The following is a 16,140-nucleotide window of genomic DNA, read 5'->3' as shown; positions in this document are numbered from 1 at the left end:
ACTGGAACTTAGTAATCAAGGCCTTTCCGAGGGTTAGTAAACCCACAAAGCTCTCATGTTCTTATTTTGAACTCCTTTTGAACTTGAAAGCGCAAAGCGTGTGCAATACAGTATTAATCGATCCCCTATACAACTAAGGTTAATATAAGAGGGTTTTCCCATGAGTCATTGTACAGGAATATTTTAAACTGTACAATGTATAGTATAAAATATTCCTTACCCTTGTTATAGCTATTCAACCAGACTAGTAATTAAATGTGTGGTTGATAATGGCTACGCATTAACTGATGATCAACTTACTACGATATTAGTGTGGGAGTGTGACGCGCAATTAGTAGCAGTCTAACAGTTTGTGTGCGCCTCTTCTGGGGGCCCAGAGTCATGGTCACTTTGAAGTTACATAAAAGCATTAGCAAATAATGACTCATTATTTTGATTCTAATATAAATGTTGTTGTTGAGTTGACAGTTTCGCGAAAATTCTTAAAATAGGCTTCATCGAATCGTAAACATATTATCAAATTTTCACAACTCATCATGGTATCTAGTTGAAAAGTCAATTGAAAATAAATTGTAAACATTTATTTAGAATCTTAATACGAAACATCCAAAGTATTTTCTATAATCAATAGCAGGGGATTCTTTCAGCTTCTTAAAGATCAGGCTCAGTAACATTTGTTTCAACAGAACTTAACGAAACTGTGAATAAACGAATCATTGACTAGACTATTTACATGGTCATAAGACAGTCTGCTGATATCCAATTGTCCAATAGTAGTAAATATAAAAAATCAGGTAACTGATTGAATGTCTCGATTTATTACTAATTTCATTTAGATAATGTTTCTACGATAATTCCCAATTACTTTTTTCATTAACTTTAATTAATACAATACTACAGTTATGTACTGGTAGTAATGTTGCTGTCATCTATTTGTGATGCAATATCTCCAATTCCTTTCTTGCCTTCGAGTATCAGTGTATATGGAATATTAATAAACCTATTTTCAGTTTGGCATTCCATATGATGACGAAGTAAAACAGTAGCACTACTCCCTTTATACTCTCGATATTATAAAAGGTGAATAAAGCACAATGCAAGAGAAAAACATTTTCAAATAAAATACTACACAAAACCACCTAACCGGGAATGGTAACAGTAGGCTTATATTATCCTCCTATTAAAAGACATTCGTACTCAGTTATGGGGAGTTAATTAGTCATTATAGTATGGTATAAACCCAATACAAAAGTAGGGATAGCGAAAGGTTTATAAAGTATTCTAAGTGATAAAGTAAGCAATATCCCTATACCATGAACGTACGTGTGCGGCGGGCGGCAGCCAGTATCGATCCTGTCTGTTCCCCCTCCGCCCCTCGCAGAGCCCTAGCCTTTATTACGTTTGTATGTCTGGGGTTTTTCCGCAAATTCCAGAAAATACGTAGAATAAGACTGAGCAAAGAATAGCTCTTGAAATTGATTCTTAACATTTGGACATAAAAAAAATTGAAAACTTTGTGTTTAATATGACAGATACAGGTTCGGGTATGGCATTGGTTGTCATTAGAATTTTAGAAGTTTAAGAGTAACTTAAGTCTTGTGATTAATTTTAAGTATATCCTCTTGTAGCGGTATTTAATTCGTGTATTCTTCTCCATTCGGCTCTATCCTAAACCATATTATACGCTATACAATACGACATTTAGCCTGTCCTTTATTTGTCCCATATAGTTATTCTTTGGTCTTCCTCTTGTTCTTTTAACTTTCTTTCCAATATGTTATTTATGACGTGATATCGTGCAGTGTTAATTAAGTTATGAATGTATAATAATTAAGAAGTAGTAATCATAAAGTAAATTATATCAAAACGCCTTATAAAAACTGTGAGCAATAATGACTTATGGTTACAGATGGGCAAAGCACCGGGTTTAAACCCGGTGCTTTGGTAAAAACCCAATAAACACCCATAAACTCCCATAATCACCCAAAAAAATAGGTTTTTACGTATTTTTTTGAAAATATGTGAGTAATACCAATAAATTATTTTTATAAATTGTATTGATCAATTCTACAATATTAAATAAAACGTTAACTAATAATATTTCAGGAAATTTTAAAAATCTATATATAATAAAATGAAAGTAATTAATTTTCAGTGTTTTCATGTTGCAGTTGATCAACATGTTGGCCTTTTGCTTCCCGTAGATACTTTAAAATTTCTTCATAACACCTCGTTCGCACACATGGCCGTATATATTTAAATTCTTGAGCCACTAACAGTCCGAAATACTCATTTCTTTTATCCTCTTCTCCATAAATTAAGCATTTAGAACAGTTTGTTTCTTCTTTCAGTAAATTTTCTTTTACTTTATCCTCGTTTTTTTCTTTGTTGCGACGACGCTGGGTAAATCATCTGGACACTGGGTCTCACTATCGCCAAATATATTTGGAGATCGGCTTCGGCTACGGCTTGGCAGACATTTTTTTCTTTCTACAATTTTAAATTAAATTTATTAGAATAAATGCTTCGAACACACGCGATCTAAGTACCTTTTGTGTTTATTATACCTTACCTACCTAGGTATAAAAAGAGTACTTACGTAGATTTTCTTTTATTAACTGTTTTATACGAAGATCTTGATCTCTCAAATTAGCATCCATTTTACTTCCAGTGATTATCAACTAAATTAATAATCCACAAAGTATTAAATAACGTTTTTATGAAATATTTAGCACAAAAACAATACCCTTTAAATATCGATCGTCAGTAACTGTGGCTGACTTACCTATATTCTAGCAAGCAGGACTGCCAGATGTGAAGGGGAAATCCCCAATAAATTGTTGCATGTGACTGATGATGTGAGCATGTTCGTTTCATAATAAAAATGTTGCCAGGTAACCAAAAAGTCGTATGTTTTTGTGCGAATTACGATCATAATCTTTACGATCGTACATTAAAAAATAGACAAATAATAGTATGAGTACGATTTAAATCGTATATCTGTCAACCCTGCTAGCAAGACAGCGACAAAATCACGTTGCATAACAATGTAGCCCAAGCTTATATCTTATGAAATATACGGAAGAGATACGGACTTAGAAAAAACAGAAATGTTGTTCTTTGTGGAAGTCATTGATGAAATTCTATGTATTTTAGCCCGCAAACTTTCTTCAAACAAAAACAGCGCCATCTAGTATCGAGTTCTGTAATTATCTCTTTGTTTATGGATTTGAAGTAAGACCGCCACGCATGCAATACATTATGACTGGGGATTCCCCTATTCGTCGACGCTGAATATGAGGCGACGACAATCACTGTCAAACGTGTTCACTATTACTCTGACTCTGGTAACGTGACTTCCTGGTAACGTGTTAGGTAGGAAAAGCAGTAAAAAAGTGCATATTAAGGGAGCAGATTTGAAATAATATTTATACTTAACAAGAAATAATTAAAGGTAAGTGGATTTTTGAATGATACAATTATATCATGATCACTTAACAATTTTAACTTAAAATTAGATGTATTATTACAAGCTTTTATTTAGCTTGCGTTATGTAAATAAAAGTATGTAGGTATGTTCGTATGTTGATGCAATTATCCTCAATCCTCAACCGACTGGGATAAAATTTTCCATACACGTTTATTTTGGATGATAGTGCATAGTTAGCTGAGAGTCGTCATTGGATAATAATGGTGGATAGCCTAAGATGTGTACTAGATATTTATTTTTAACATAATATGCGTAAGTACCTAATCGAATTAAAGAAGTTGCTGAGAAAAATACAGAACAATACGATAATAAACTAGCGTCTGCGTTTAATCCTCCGAGGAGATGTAATTTTACAAAGGTTTTTTGTATTTATTTTATTATTTTTTTAATAAATTTATTGTAAATAACAAGAAATAATCATTGTAAAAAAATAGGCACTCTATTGTTGAATTTTCGTCAGACCAACTAATCATCGTTCATTTTTTTAGGTTCAATGGGGAGACCTAAAGATTTACGCATATGGGAGCACTACCGTACTTTACCAAACAAGTCTGTTTCTTGCAAGCTTTGTAATAAGGTCTACAAATTCAGTAATGCTGCCAAAATGCTTCAACATCTTATCACTTGTCCAAAATCTCCAGAAACATTAAAAGACTCTATGAAACTTATAAAAGATAGCTCGTCCAAAACCAAAATGTCTGGACTGTCAGAGATAGAGACAAATGATTCTTTTATAAGCCCCTCGTCGTCTGCTAACACTACAATAAATGCTGAGTTTCAAGACACCGATGATCATATAAAAACAGAATTAGCGAGAGCTATATTTGTAACAGGGACGCCATTATCGATGGTGCAACATCCTTTATGGATACAATTTTTCGAAAAATTGCAACCAAAATTTAAAATACCTTCACGTAAAGCTTTAGCGACAAAATACTTAGATAAAATATATAGAGAAATGCGTTTTGAGTTAAATGAGGAACTAAATGCTTGTAGTTACTTACACCTTCAGTGCGATGGCTGGTCTAATTTAAGAAATGAAGGAATAATAAACTTTCTTATATCAAAACCTCAACCTGCATACGTTAAAAGTTTGAATACAGAAAGTAATCCTCACACTAGTGAATACCTTAGCCAAGAAGTTGAAAAAGTAATGAAAGTGTATGGAGCAAATAAGTTTCTTGTACTTATTGGCGATAACGCTAGAAATATACAAAAGGCATTCGAATTAACAAAACTCAAATATCCACATGTTGTTCCTCTCGGTTGCTGTGCACATATCCTTAACTTGTTGTGCCAAGATATTGTAAAGATACAAGAAGTAACTGTGTTTATTATGCAAGCCATAAATATAATAAAAACTTAAAAGGAGTCAACGATTAAGTTCCTTGTTGATAAAATCAAGGCAGGGTGAAGATTCTACACAAACACTAAAATTGCCTTGTGCTACAAGATGGGGAAGTCATGTTACTTCGTTAAAAAGTTTGAAAGCAAATAAGATAGCTTTGCAAATATTAACAGTTAGAGAAGATGTGGTAATTTCAAGAGATATTAAAGATTTAATTCTAAGTGATGATTTCTGGACGAAGACAGGGGAATGTATAAGTATTTTGGAACCAGTCACTGAAAGCATATTTTACTTAGAGAGCGACCAGAATCGTTTGCATCGCACATACATTACATTTAGAGATGTACAAGCTAAGATACGTTTTGCATTAAATGAGATTTCGACATTGAGCGAAGAAAGCAAACAGCAGATTCTAACATCAGTATCTTCAAGATGCAATATGGCAATGAGGCCAATACATTTTGCAGCATATATTCTAGACCCCAGGACTCTAGGAGTCGAACTTACTCAAGAGGAAGAACTTAAGGGTATGGAGTTTATCTACAATTTAAGCCAACACTTAAGTTTGTCAAATGTAATGGCAGATTTGGCGTGTTATAAAGCTAAAGAAAACTTTTGGGCCAGAGGATTTGTATGGAGCTCATTAGATAGCATTGAGCCCCTAATATGGTGGAAAGGTATTTGTGGTTCCACTGAGTTAAGCAAAGTAGCGATTCGTATTCTATCAGCTCCCTGTACTTCGGCAGCCACTGAGCGTTCCTTTAGTATCCAAGGCTACATACATAATAACAAAAGAAATCGACTTACAACTGAAAGAACTGAAAAAATTTCATTCATTTGTTATAACTGGAATCTTAAACATAAAGCTGAATGCGAGGACATTCAGTTTAATGAAGAAAATACCTTAGAAGCTTTCATTGAGCAAGTAAATGAACATAACAGTTTAGACGAAATAGAGCCTATCGAACCTATACAATTCATCGCTTGTAATAACTCTGAATCTGACAGTGATTGACTGTAGTTTTACATTTTACTTTCATCTCTTTCTTAATAAACTCAAAATCAAATTAAAAGTTTTTTATTCTGTAGGCTGCATAATAATATTGTCTATGTCCAGTATAGTGGACGTCTTGCGGCTGAGATGACGATGATGAAGTACAAAATCATAAACACCCAAAAATTTGGGTGTTTATGGGGTTTAAACCCAATAAACCCAAAACACCCGGTTTTTACCCACCAGACTTTAAACCCACCCAGGTGGATTGCCCATCTCTACTTATGGTAAATTAGAAGGTACTATCAGCTAATTAGATGATATATACCTACTCGTATATATGAGCTGCAGTTTTGAACTTAAATGCAAACATAAAGTACATTTAAATATTTTCATATTTAAAACTTAAATTCATTTTTAACGAAGTGTATATATATTTATGCATAACGGGAATTTTATGATCTTAGTGTTTGTCATTTCTAACAATTGTTTCGGCTTCATTCGGAAGTCTTCTTACATTTAGTTAATACAATTATTGAAGATTAATTATGATTAACTTTAGACAATTTGGAATGAGATCGAGTGCAAGCTATCCCAATTTTTATTCGAAGTTTTACAAAGTCGATTCGAAATGTAACAGAATTCTTCAAAAGTCAGATCAACATTAAAAAAATCTAGTCATTGTTATATTTTAATACAGTGATATGTACTATATGATCAGCAAATACCAATTTAATATATAATATGTAAAGGACTTTCCTTACTTTATTTAACACTATTCGAAGGACAAGGGTTTTACGTCGTTTTTAAATATTTATATGTGTTGCAGACTTGTATGGGAATATTTTGCGCCACTCGAAGGTTAGATTGAAAATTAATAATGGAAATTCAATTTTCTAAAAATTGAGAAAGACAAGCATATGTAGGGTAAAGTAGGTCGATCGATGGAAAGTTTATTTTTTATTTGGCCATAGAGAGGCTAAGATTCTAATTAGACGCTTTGACTTGCCATATACGAGTATGTATAGACTTCCAAAATTGACTCTCCGATACTTTTCTTATATTCTCTGAAAAGAACATTCAGACAAAATATTTACAATTTTGATCATATTTTTCTAAAACTAGATTATATTTTATAAGGAAAAATTTCTTACGTGTTGAATGAGAAAATGGGAAATCAACGAGGTAAATAAAAATAGATCAAATGCAACGTAAGGTAACGAACGTCCATTGAAGTTTATTCGATATGATTCCGAATTGATCCAAATTCGATTACGCCAGAAGTCACCCTGCAACATTGTTCAATTTGCAACATTGTCATGATTCGTAAGAACAAAGTGCGGTGAGGGTGACGAACCGACGAATAAAATGACGTAGCACTGAGCAAACACTTGACACAAAGGGTGCGTACGTTTTTACAAAGGGTCTCGATTTAGGTCAAGGGAAACAACAAGTGCGTAGTCACTTTATAAAATCTGAAATGCGTAGTATTATAGGAGAACAGGAGGAGAGTATCTACATAATTAGAGACGATCTAAATATTACTATTTTTATGTTTCAAAAATAACGAATAACCACAAATTTTATTTTGCTTTCAACAGAAACGACATCACCAAGTTTAGTCAAAGCAAATTAAACTAAATAATTCAAGGTCTTGCTTCGCAAAAAAGAACAACTACTTCAAATGCGAGCAAGATGAAAACCCTATCAATTAAAAAATAATTATCTAAATGAGTCTAGAATTGAGAATATCTTCTTTTTAGGTCGCTTAATATAATAATATAAATTATAATGTTTAGAATGAGTTGTACTATTTACTTACGTATCTACAGTACACAATATACAGGTATTTAGTTTATTGCATTTGCGACAACAAGCCTTGTTCTGAGGTCGAGTCGGTCGAACAGATCATTTGGGAATAAAAATAATACAACGCAATGCAATGCAATGTTCGAAGCGTAGATCGATATGAAATCAAGATTTCAGAGGCCACGAAAAAATATATAAAGAATAGATACAAAATTCATTTGTAATTTGTTTAAAGAAATATATCTAACCCAAATAGAAATGACATAAGAAATAAACTAGATATAGGTACACATCCTGTGGCAATTTTTAAACTACTGCAGCGGATGTCGGATTAATTAAATATTTATTATACCTAGAGCAGTAGGATTTATAAACGTAAACTAGAAATTGTTTATTCATAACCACTTCCGTATCCAATAACATTTTACCTATTTATAAAGCTTATAGCATTACGTTCGCAATTCCCAAATCCCACGAAAAAACCACATCCCAAAAAACCGCATATAGTACTTACTCGTGACAGCATTAGCATCGGATCCCATGTTTTTACACAATTATTTCCACACAATAAAGCAATGGTCCTTGAAACTATGATTCACTTCACGACTCACACAAGGCTACATCAGAACTTAAATCACTGCTTGAGGAGCGTTCGAGCGGTTGACGTGAACTCAGCACCGAGGAATCTTTGGTTGTGTGAGCGGTGCTTCAGAACTGCTTCTAAAATTAGCTATGGTGGCGTCGTGCTGCACATACCGCGCGGTCGTCGAGACGATAGGCAACGCGCTGATAACCATGTTCGATATATAGTTACAATAAAGACCATGCCAATCGATAACTAGATCTTGGATCCTGCATATCAAATTGTTGGTCCAGATTCTGGATTTCTGGATTCCAGAAATCAAACTTGACCACTACGTGAAACAATTTGGGTTACGTATAGAAAAATCTAACTCTGAAATGTTTTCTATTGTATACAAGAGGATTATTCCACTCTTTGCTCTGATGTCACTGATAAGATGATTCAGTTTTATGTGTATCCAGTGTTCTAGTGCACGTCAAATGATGATAACATTGCATTTTTTATATAAAGGTTGACCATATCAGTGCAATTCTCTCTATAGTGATAATACTCATTTCGCGTTACGCAACGCTGTAGAGATTAGATCATAGTGTAAAATTATCGTTATTAATGATTATCGTATCTATGAGTCATTTTATAGATGGAAATGCTTTCATTTTACGTGGTGTCGTGCGACGCTATCGCGCGATACATACTAAGGTCATATAATATATGCGTACCAGACTGCCTTTGTTAGCATTTAATTTGCATATTCATCTATAGGCTTTAAACCTAAGTAGGTTTAACTGAATCTATAAAATCAGTAGAGGCTATTTAAACAATCTATATCATGATCTTCTAATGAAGATCTATCATAAGCTGTGCAAGTGTGACAATATGAAATCTAGTCTAGATGTATTATTTTATAGCCAGGTATTGTGTTGGGCTATTGTTTTGGATGCGTCACGGGTCGACTACACAGTTCTGTGTCGCATTGGTCGGACATCCTTTCTTTCCGCGTGCAGTGAGAGGCGTGGGTTTCAGTGGGTTCCGTTACCCGGTCGCTGCATCGCGGTCAACGCTCTTGCCGCTCCGCCACCTCTTGCCAACCTCCTCCTACACCCCCCACCGGGCCCCGACATCGCCTGCACAGCTAACCCCGTTCAATTCAGCAATTTACAAGACAATAATTTGTAACGTCTGAAAAACACAAGCTGTGTTTATTGATCAAGGTATAAGTATCATAGTATTGCATATTTATTTCCTTATTGCTTAGCATTTGCAAAAGATTTCGTTATAATTACATTTGTTCTTTTGTAAATCACGAAGTTTAATTCACCTGTAGACATGATTTTTCACGGTCGAAAGCATTCAGTGTTGAGTCGCCTTGAAATGAGTACGAAAATTGGTGCACAAAAAATGCCGCGCGGCATAACACAGTCATGTCTGCGAGTGATGGTGGCACTTCCGAATTGATCGATGAAATCATGCCGGTACAAATACAGAATAAGTAGGCATCTATGAATAACTGCGTCGTGAATAATAAATTATCCATATATACTTCCAGAATACATACTTATTATACTATAATTGTAACTACTACCTACGTGATAGAGGTATAAAAGGGACATGACGTATGACGTACCTAAGTTACGCAGTTACTTTCATATAATTAACAACAGAATGATGATAATTATCATTATTATCATCAAGTTAATGTCGTATAGATATATCAGAGTTCACCTAATGGATATTGGTATATTATTTTTGTAAACCAAACGAAGAAAATATTAGCGCAATGATAGGTAGGCTTTGTTTGGAATGGACCCAGGGTATATTGTAATATTAAGTAATTTTTGACCAGGGAGAGATCGAAGGACGCAGTACTTGTTTTCTAATAGGTTCATTGATGATTATGTTTTATGAAATAAAATAAGAAAATGCTTACCAAGTCCCATCTGGCAGAAAATAACTTCGGCCTCGATGACGTGCGCAGTGGGCGCTCGGGTTGGCTCTGGTTTGGGTTCTGGAGGCGATTTAGGCTGTGCGGCCGGTTTGGGCTGCGGCACCGGCTCCTGCTTGGGTGGCGGTGTCGGCTCCGGCTTGGGAACCTCCTGCTTCGGCTCGGGAACCGGAACCGGTTTTGGTTCGGGGGGAATTTCCAGTGGCGGCTCCGAGGGTTTTACGATCGGTACGGGTGCCGGGGCCGGCGTTGGTGCGAGCACAGGAGTGGGATCCTTCACCACGGCCGGCGCTGGTTCAGGCGTAGGAGCTTTGGGCACTGCACTGGCGGGTTGTGGCGCCGGACGATGAAATGGCGACTCGCCAGTAGTATCGGCGTCCGATTCACTGTCAGTAAACTTGTCTGCGAGGTGCTCAGAAAGCTTTTCGGCAGCGGAGGGTGCCCGCGGCGTGTCCACGAATAGATCCTCGCGTTCCATGTCGAGAAAATTCTGAGTAGCCGCGCGGTGATGATGCAGCGGTGACTCACCGGCCTCCTGCTTGCTCTCGCGGTCCAGGTGCTCGAAGTCATCCGTCGAGTCCTGGTCGCGCTTTAACGCATGTTCCGCGACCGATGTGCTTTCAGACAACGGCCCCTTATCACCGCTCGCGAGACCACCAAGGAGAGCGTCGGCGCTATCCATATTAAATTTATTCAACTACGTAAAATATAGAACAGACTAGCAATAAAGATCAATAGGGTGCGGGGAAGCGCGAGGGTGCAATATAGAGGGCGGGTCCTCTCGTGTCTCTTCGCTGTATCAGACTGATGCAAGCCGTTCACCGGCAATCGCTGCACGACGTCACTCAGCACGAGAAACGGTATTACTCATTGCCGACCCCTCCGACTCCGAACGATGCAATGCAGCGGGGGCGGCGCCTTCCGCCGGTATTTGAAAGTTGAAGAGTTAGAAGAATTATTTCGTACTAAATAAATTATTAGCTTGGCCACATATACTGGTGACAATTAATTTTAAGGAAGCGATTTGTGTATGATACACTTACGGGAAGAATATACTAAGACAAGAAAAAGTAAAATGTAATTTATTGACTTTTCAACAAAGATACGTAAAACTGCTTTACCGACAACGCTTTTGACAGCTGTTTTTAGTCAATAACCTATCGTTTTAAATGGAACAAAAGAATAACTAATATACAGCCTTGTTCTCTTCTTTCTTTTTCTGTGTAGTATGCCAGTGACAAAACATTAAATTAAGGAAAAGAACAGACAAATATACGGAGCACTAAAATATCATCTGTCACATGTGCAATGACTCAATACTAAGAATATAAACTTAAGAATTTAAGTTACATTATAATATTAGTTTTACAAAATTCAATTATTATTTATATACAAATTACAGATAAAATTATTATGGCATTGAATCATTAAACGTTAAAGCATAAATTTAAAACAGAAGATTGCACAAAATAATCTATTTAAGTAGTGAATTTAAAATAATAATAATAATAATATTTATTTAATTAGACTACAAGGCCCATTTTGTTAGTTACAAATTGACTTAACCTATGTTAGTAAATGAGCGGTGATAACGCTCTTACATTGATAACCTGTCCCACCCAATATTTTAGGATGGGACAGTCCATTTTATCAGCAATTGTCTTCAGGTTAAAAGGTTAAATACTATTCTGTTTGTTTATTAAAGTAATTGCCATTCATAAAATATAAGAACAAGGTAAGTATAAAATGTATGTCTTGTCTAATCCCAACAAATTGCATCTTTTTATAAATGGCAACACTATGTCATTCTATTAGACTTATTCCTAAGAACAAGGAATTCCGTAATCTTTGACTTATTCTAATGTCATTAATTGACATTGACATTTAAATCGGTAAAACAGTTGCTTGAATTGGTATCTAAAAGCGCTGTAGCTATTATTACAGTGCTATATATTATTTTAGTAGAAAACATGATTACACTGCATACAGCGTTATCATTGCTGAATGAAATCTGAGCACGAGTAATCACCTCACCTCGCCTCATCATAGAAACTTCAATTCAAATCAGAGTTAGCCACTCTTTAAAATGATGGCGGTGGAAACAGTGTGTAGTTCTTTACCAAATAATAGTACGGTACAATTAAATAAATTAGAAGAATGTAATGGAAAACAAGAAAAAGTATTAAATGGAAAAGCCGCCAATTTTAAAAATGGATATGTGAAAAATACACAACTAAACAATGGCACCGGCGTGAGTAACTTTATTTCTCTCTTCCTTTTTAAAAATAGGAAACAATTTTGCCGGTGTGTATGACACGCCCCTTTGCGTTAAAGCTTGTTTTCGAGCTTTTGGAAGTGTTTTTATGGGGACCTAGTGCTACTCATTCGACTTTAAAGCTTATCCACACTAACCCAGTGACCCACTGTCGTTTGTCATGTGGTTGGCGCGCCTTCGATTGATTTTAAATTAATACCTCACGTCAATCACTCAAGGTCACAATTTCAATTATTAGCACCATGACAATAATTTGTAAATTTCACACAAATATTAATTATTAATAAGTAGATTTTAATTTATTTTATTAGATTTAATTTAGTAATTAAATATATTTACAATAAATTTAAGTATTTTAAATCCATATAAAAATATATTATTTTATTGATTTTATATGTATAAGATTTTTTTTCTATAAACAATGGCTTTACCTATGTTTACTTATACAAACCATTTGCCTTTTCGTTATTCTACATATAAATATGTATATAAATCGAGCTTGCAAGTCTCTTAGAAAAGGTAGCACATGAGTTCCAAATGAGTCACAGTATACATTGTGATATGCTGCTTTTTTTATGGGTGATAATAAAATGGTAAAGTTGCCTGCGCTATTGGTGTGTGCTGGCGGGGCACCACTAGCGGGTGATAGGTGTTGATGAAAGCAAGTCCGTTAACCAATCGTAACGAATTCCATGAGAATTAATCATGATAGTTTCCAGGAGGAACTGCATGGAGGTTGACTTAAGAGGGTGTATTGCTAGTTATGGGGAAATTAGACTTCATTACTAACAGTCCCTTTCCTCCCTGTGATGTGCTGTTCATGTCTAAAGACATCATTGTCCACTATCCATTAGGTGACCCATCAACTTATTTGTCTGTTTATTTTACATAAAACAATAGGGATTGTTAACACTAATACATGCCTAGACAAGGGCGGACCTAGTGGGTAGGCCGTGTAAATTATTATAACGGAACGGTCACCATACTACCCTGCAAATTGGATATTAATCGCTCAGTTGAGACACCCTCTGTGTGACACTACACTTGACTACTACAAGACTGTCTTATTGTTATGTTGAAAATCTTATTATTGTACATCTATTTTAAAGTAAAACTACAACTATTAAATATATTAAGGACTAATACTGCACCAACCAGAGTATTTATTAATATTGTATCAAACAGGATAAAAAAATAAAAGTTTTAGCATACTGTTAAAGCAAACTGGCAACCTTTATCCTAACCAATATTATATGAAAGTTAATTTGTTTATTTAACTAATCACTATGAATTTTGTTTACTTAAACTACATGGGATGGAAAAGGATATAGGCTATATTGTATCCCAGTCAGTAAACATATTCCACATGGACAAAGTCATGAGTGAAAGTTAGTAAATTATAAACTAAATTCATTAAAGTTAGGATTATTAAAAATGAATGTACAGTTGAAACATAGTATCCACTGAATAGTTTTACTATATCCATGTTATTAAGTTGTCCATTATGTTACCTGATTTTCCTCATTTTCATGTAAACTTGTAAATATGAATAAGTGTTTAATAAATTATTTATAAAATAGTTTCAAGCCCTACTTCCTTGAAAATATATTCAATCATTCTGTAAATTTATTATTCTCAATTTGGTTGTTTTTTTTTATATTTGTTACCTCATAATTTCATCATTTACATATCTATTTTAAAAATTATATCTTTAACTGAAAGAATATACTTTTTGATTGGTCCCATGGAAATTTTATATAAATTAGTTCAGTAATTTGGTATTTTCACTATTAAGATATAAGAATTTATTAAGAATATAAGATTATATATATATTTTTTTTGTCTTAATGTTATTAATTTATAAAAATATGTTTTTAATTTCAAAATATATATTCCAACTAAAGACAAAAATATATAATTGAAAACATTCTTAGAGTAACTCTTAATTATTATATATAACATGCTTCGTTTTTATGAGATTCTACCCACTGGCATGTATTAAGATTGATAGGTAAATAAAAGATAGAGAGATTATGGTATATATGTAGATTGATATAATACACATATGATAAATAGAACATTTATATCTAGCATAGATTAAGAAATCCATATCTATCTGGATACAGATATGCTTATTGTTTATTTAGGAATTGGTTTTCAATATGCTTGTTTTTTTTTTTTGTGTGTTACACTATATCTTTACTAATTTTAGATTGATTCTGATTGATCGATTGATTGATGATGATGACAATCCTATTTGCAATCAATAAGGTTTACTATACGAGGTTTGTCCGGAAAGTACGTATAAAAGTTTTTTAAAAATTTTATTTTACAATTATTCAGGTAAATCAATTTTATCCCCTTCAAAGTACTCCCCCTGTGACATAATGCACTTGTGCCAACGCCGTTTCCACTGTGAGAAGGCTCCTTGAAAGTCCTCTGGTTGTAGGTTTCTCAGCTGCCCCGTCGTAGCTTTTTTTATCTCATTTATGTCCCCCAAATGCCGCCCCCGAAGTACCAATTTGGTTTTTGGGAACAAGAAGAAGTCACACGGGGCCAACAACAGTCCTCACAGCAAGCAACTCTTCGTGATTTTTGATCCGGGGACAAAAGCTTGGGAACGATCTTGGCGCAAATTTTTTTCATTTGAAGTTCGTTTCTTAGAATTTCGTGGACCACGGTTTTGCCCAAATTAAGCTCTTCAGCCACCTGTCTGACCGTTAAACGACGGTCCCCATTAACACAAGTTCGAATTCTTTCCACGTTTTCGTCGGAATGTGAAGTGGAAGGACGTCCTGAACGTGGGTCATCTTGAACGCTTTCTCGGCCCTCTCTGAATCTTTTTAGCCACTTGTGGACGGTTGGTTCCTTCACAGCATCATCCCCATAAACTGTTCTGAGATCGGCAAAAATTTCACGGCCATTCTTGCCGAGTTTCGAGAGAAACTTGATTACGACGCGCTGCTCTTCAACGGAAGCGGGCTCCATGCCGACGGGGTTTCGTTAAGAGGTAACTTCACAGATGGCGTGACAAGCCAGTTCGCACCGCACGGCGGTCAGACCAGAACTGAAGCATTGTTAGGGACATAAGGAAGGGGTCCTGCGCTTACCTGGCCTCCCCACTCCTCTTTCTCGCATTCCAGAACACTTTTATACGAACTTTCCGGACAGACCTCGTACTATACATAAATAAATAAATATACTACACATAATAGATAAACTTTTTATTTGAGCCATTTATGACACACGTAAATTTACAAATGAGTTTATACAATCAAATTACACTTTTCAAAATATACAACAAAAGATAAAATATGGTTTCGCCATGTGTGTCGCAGTGACCCAAATAGGCTACAGCTCAGTGATGGTTTTGCTTAAAAGCAAAGCACTGATTTTCAGCTGCAGCCTGAAGTTAATCATTTTGTTACGTTATAATTCTTTCTTGTAGACCAAAATTCTAAATACTATGTAGTACGGGGAAAAGGGTTTGTTAGTAATGTGGACTACCAGTCCCATTGTTAGCATTACACCCTATCAGGTCGATCTCCACGTGGTCCCCCCTGGAAACCATAGTGCTGAATTCCAGATGTATTCATCACGATGGGCTAACTGACCTGCCTGTTCATTCTCACCTATCATCTGTCACTGGTGCCTTGCTGGCTTATTCCGTTGGCGTGGACGGGGTAACCATTCCATTAT

At 35.1% G+C, this 16,140-nt stretch overlaps 3 protein-coding genes across 6 annotated transcripts in view; 2 read left to right on the top strand and 1 right to left on the bottom strand.

Annotated features, from left to right (window-relative positions):
• LOC113512486 (reticulon-1-A) overlaps positions 1–11,262 on the bottom strand; it is a 46,554-nt gene extending 35,292 nt beyond the window's left edge. For 2 of the 4 annotated variants that reach the window (XM_052898691.1, XM_026896385.3), the window contains exon 1: positions 10,152–11,262. In XM_052898691.1, the coding sequence (XP_052754651.1) occupies positions 10,152–10,848 (697 nt within the window). In that variant the 5' untranslated portion in view covers positions 10,849–11,262. Of the gene's footprint in view, positions 1–8,155; positions 8,339–10,151 lie in introns of those variants that run through there. The other 2 variants (XM_052898694.1, XM_052898696.1) reach the window with 1 other exon arrangement.
• On the top strand, positions 2,389–6,110 carry LOC128201513 (uncharacterized). The gene is made up of 2 exons (XM_052898697.1): positions 2,389–3,454; positions 3,979–6,110. The coding sequence occupies exon 2, from the start codon at positions 3,984–3,986 to the stop codon at positions 4,854–4,856; it is 873 nt and encodes a 290-aa protein (XP_052754657.1). The 5' UTR covers positions 2,389–3,454; positions 3,979–3,983; the 3' UTR covers positions 4,857–6,110.
• Positions 11,263–12,152: 890 nt separating the features above from the next.
• The window catches only part of LOC113522250 (serine palmitoyltransferase 2), a 28,067-nt gene continuing 24,079 nt past the window's right edge, over positions 12,153–16,140 (top strand). Inside the window, exon 1 of the mRNA XM_052898764.1 lies at positions 12,153–12,417. Within this exon, the coding sequence (XP_052754724.1) occupies positions 12,253–12,417 (165 nt within the window). The 5' untranslated portion in view covers positions 12,153–12,252. The remainder of the gene's footprint in view (positions 12,418–16,140) is intronic.

Source organism: Galleria mellonella, unplaced genomic scaffold (assembly GCF_026898425.1).
Source record: "Galleria mellonella isolate WM207_F2 unplaced genomic scaffold, CSIRO_AGI_GalMel_v1 utg537, whole genome shotgun sequence".
Lineage (NCBI taxonomy): Eukaryota > Metazoa > Arthropoda > Insecta > Lepidoptera > Pyralidae > Galleria > Galleria mellonella.
The sequence above is the reverse complement of the archived record's forward strand: the minus strand, read 5'-3'. Positions and strand labels throughout refer to the sequence as shown.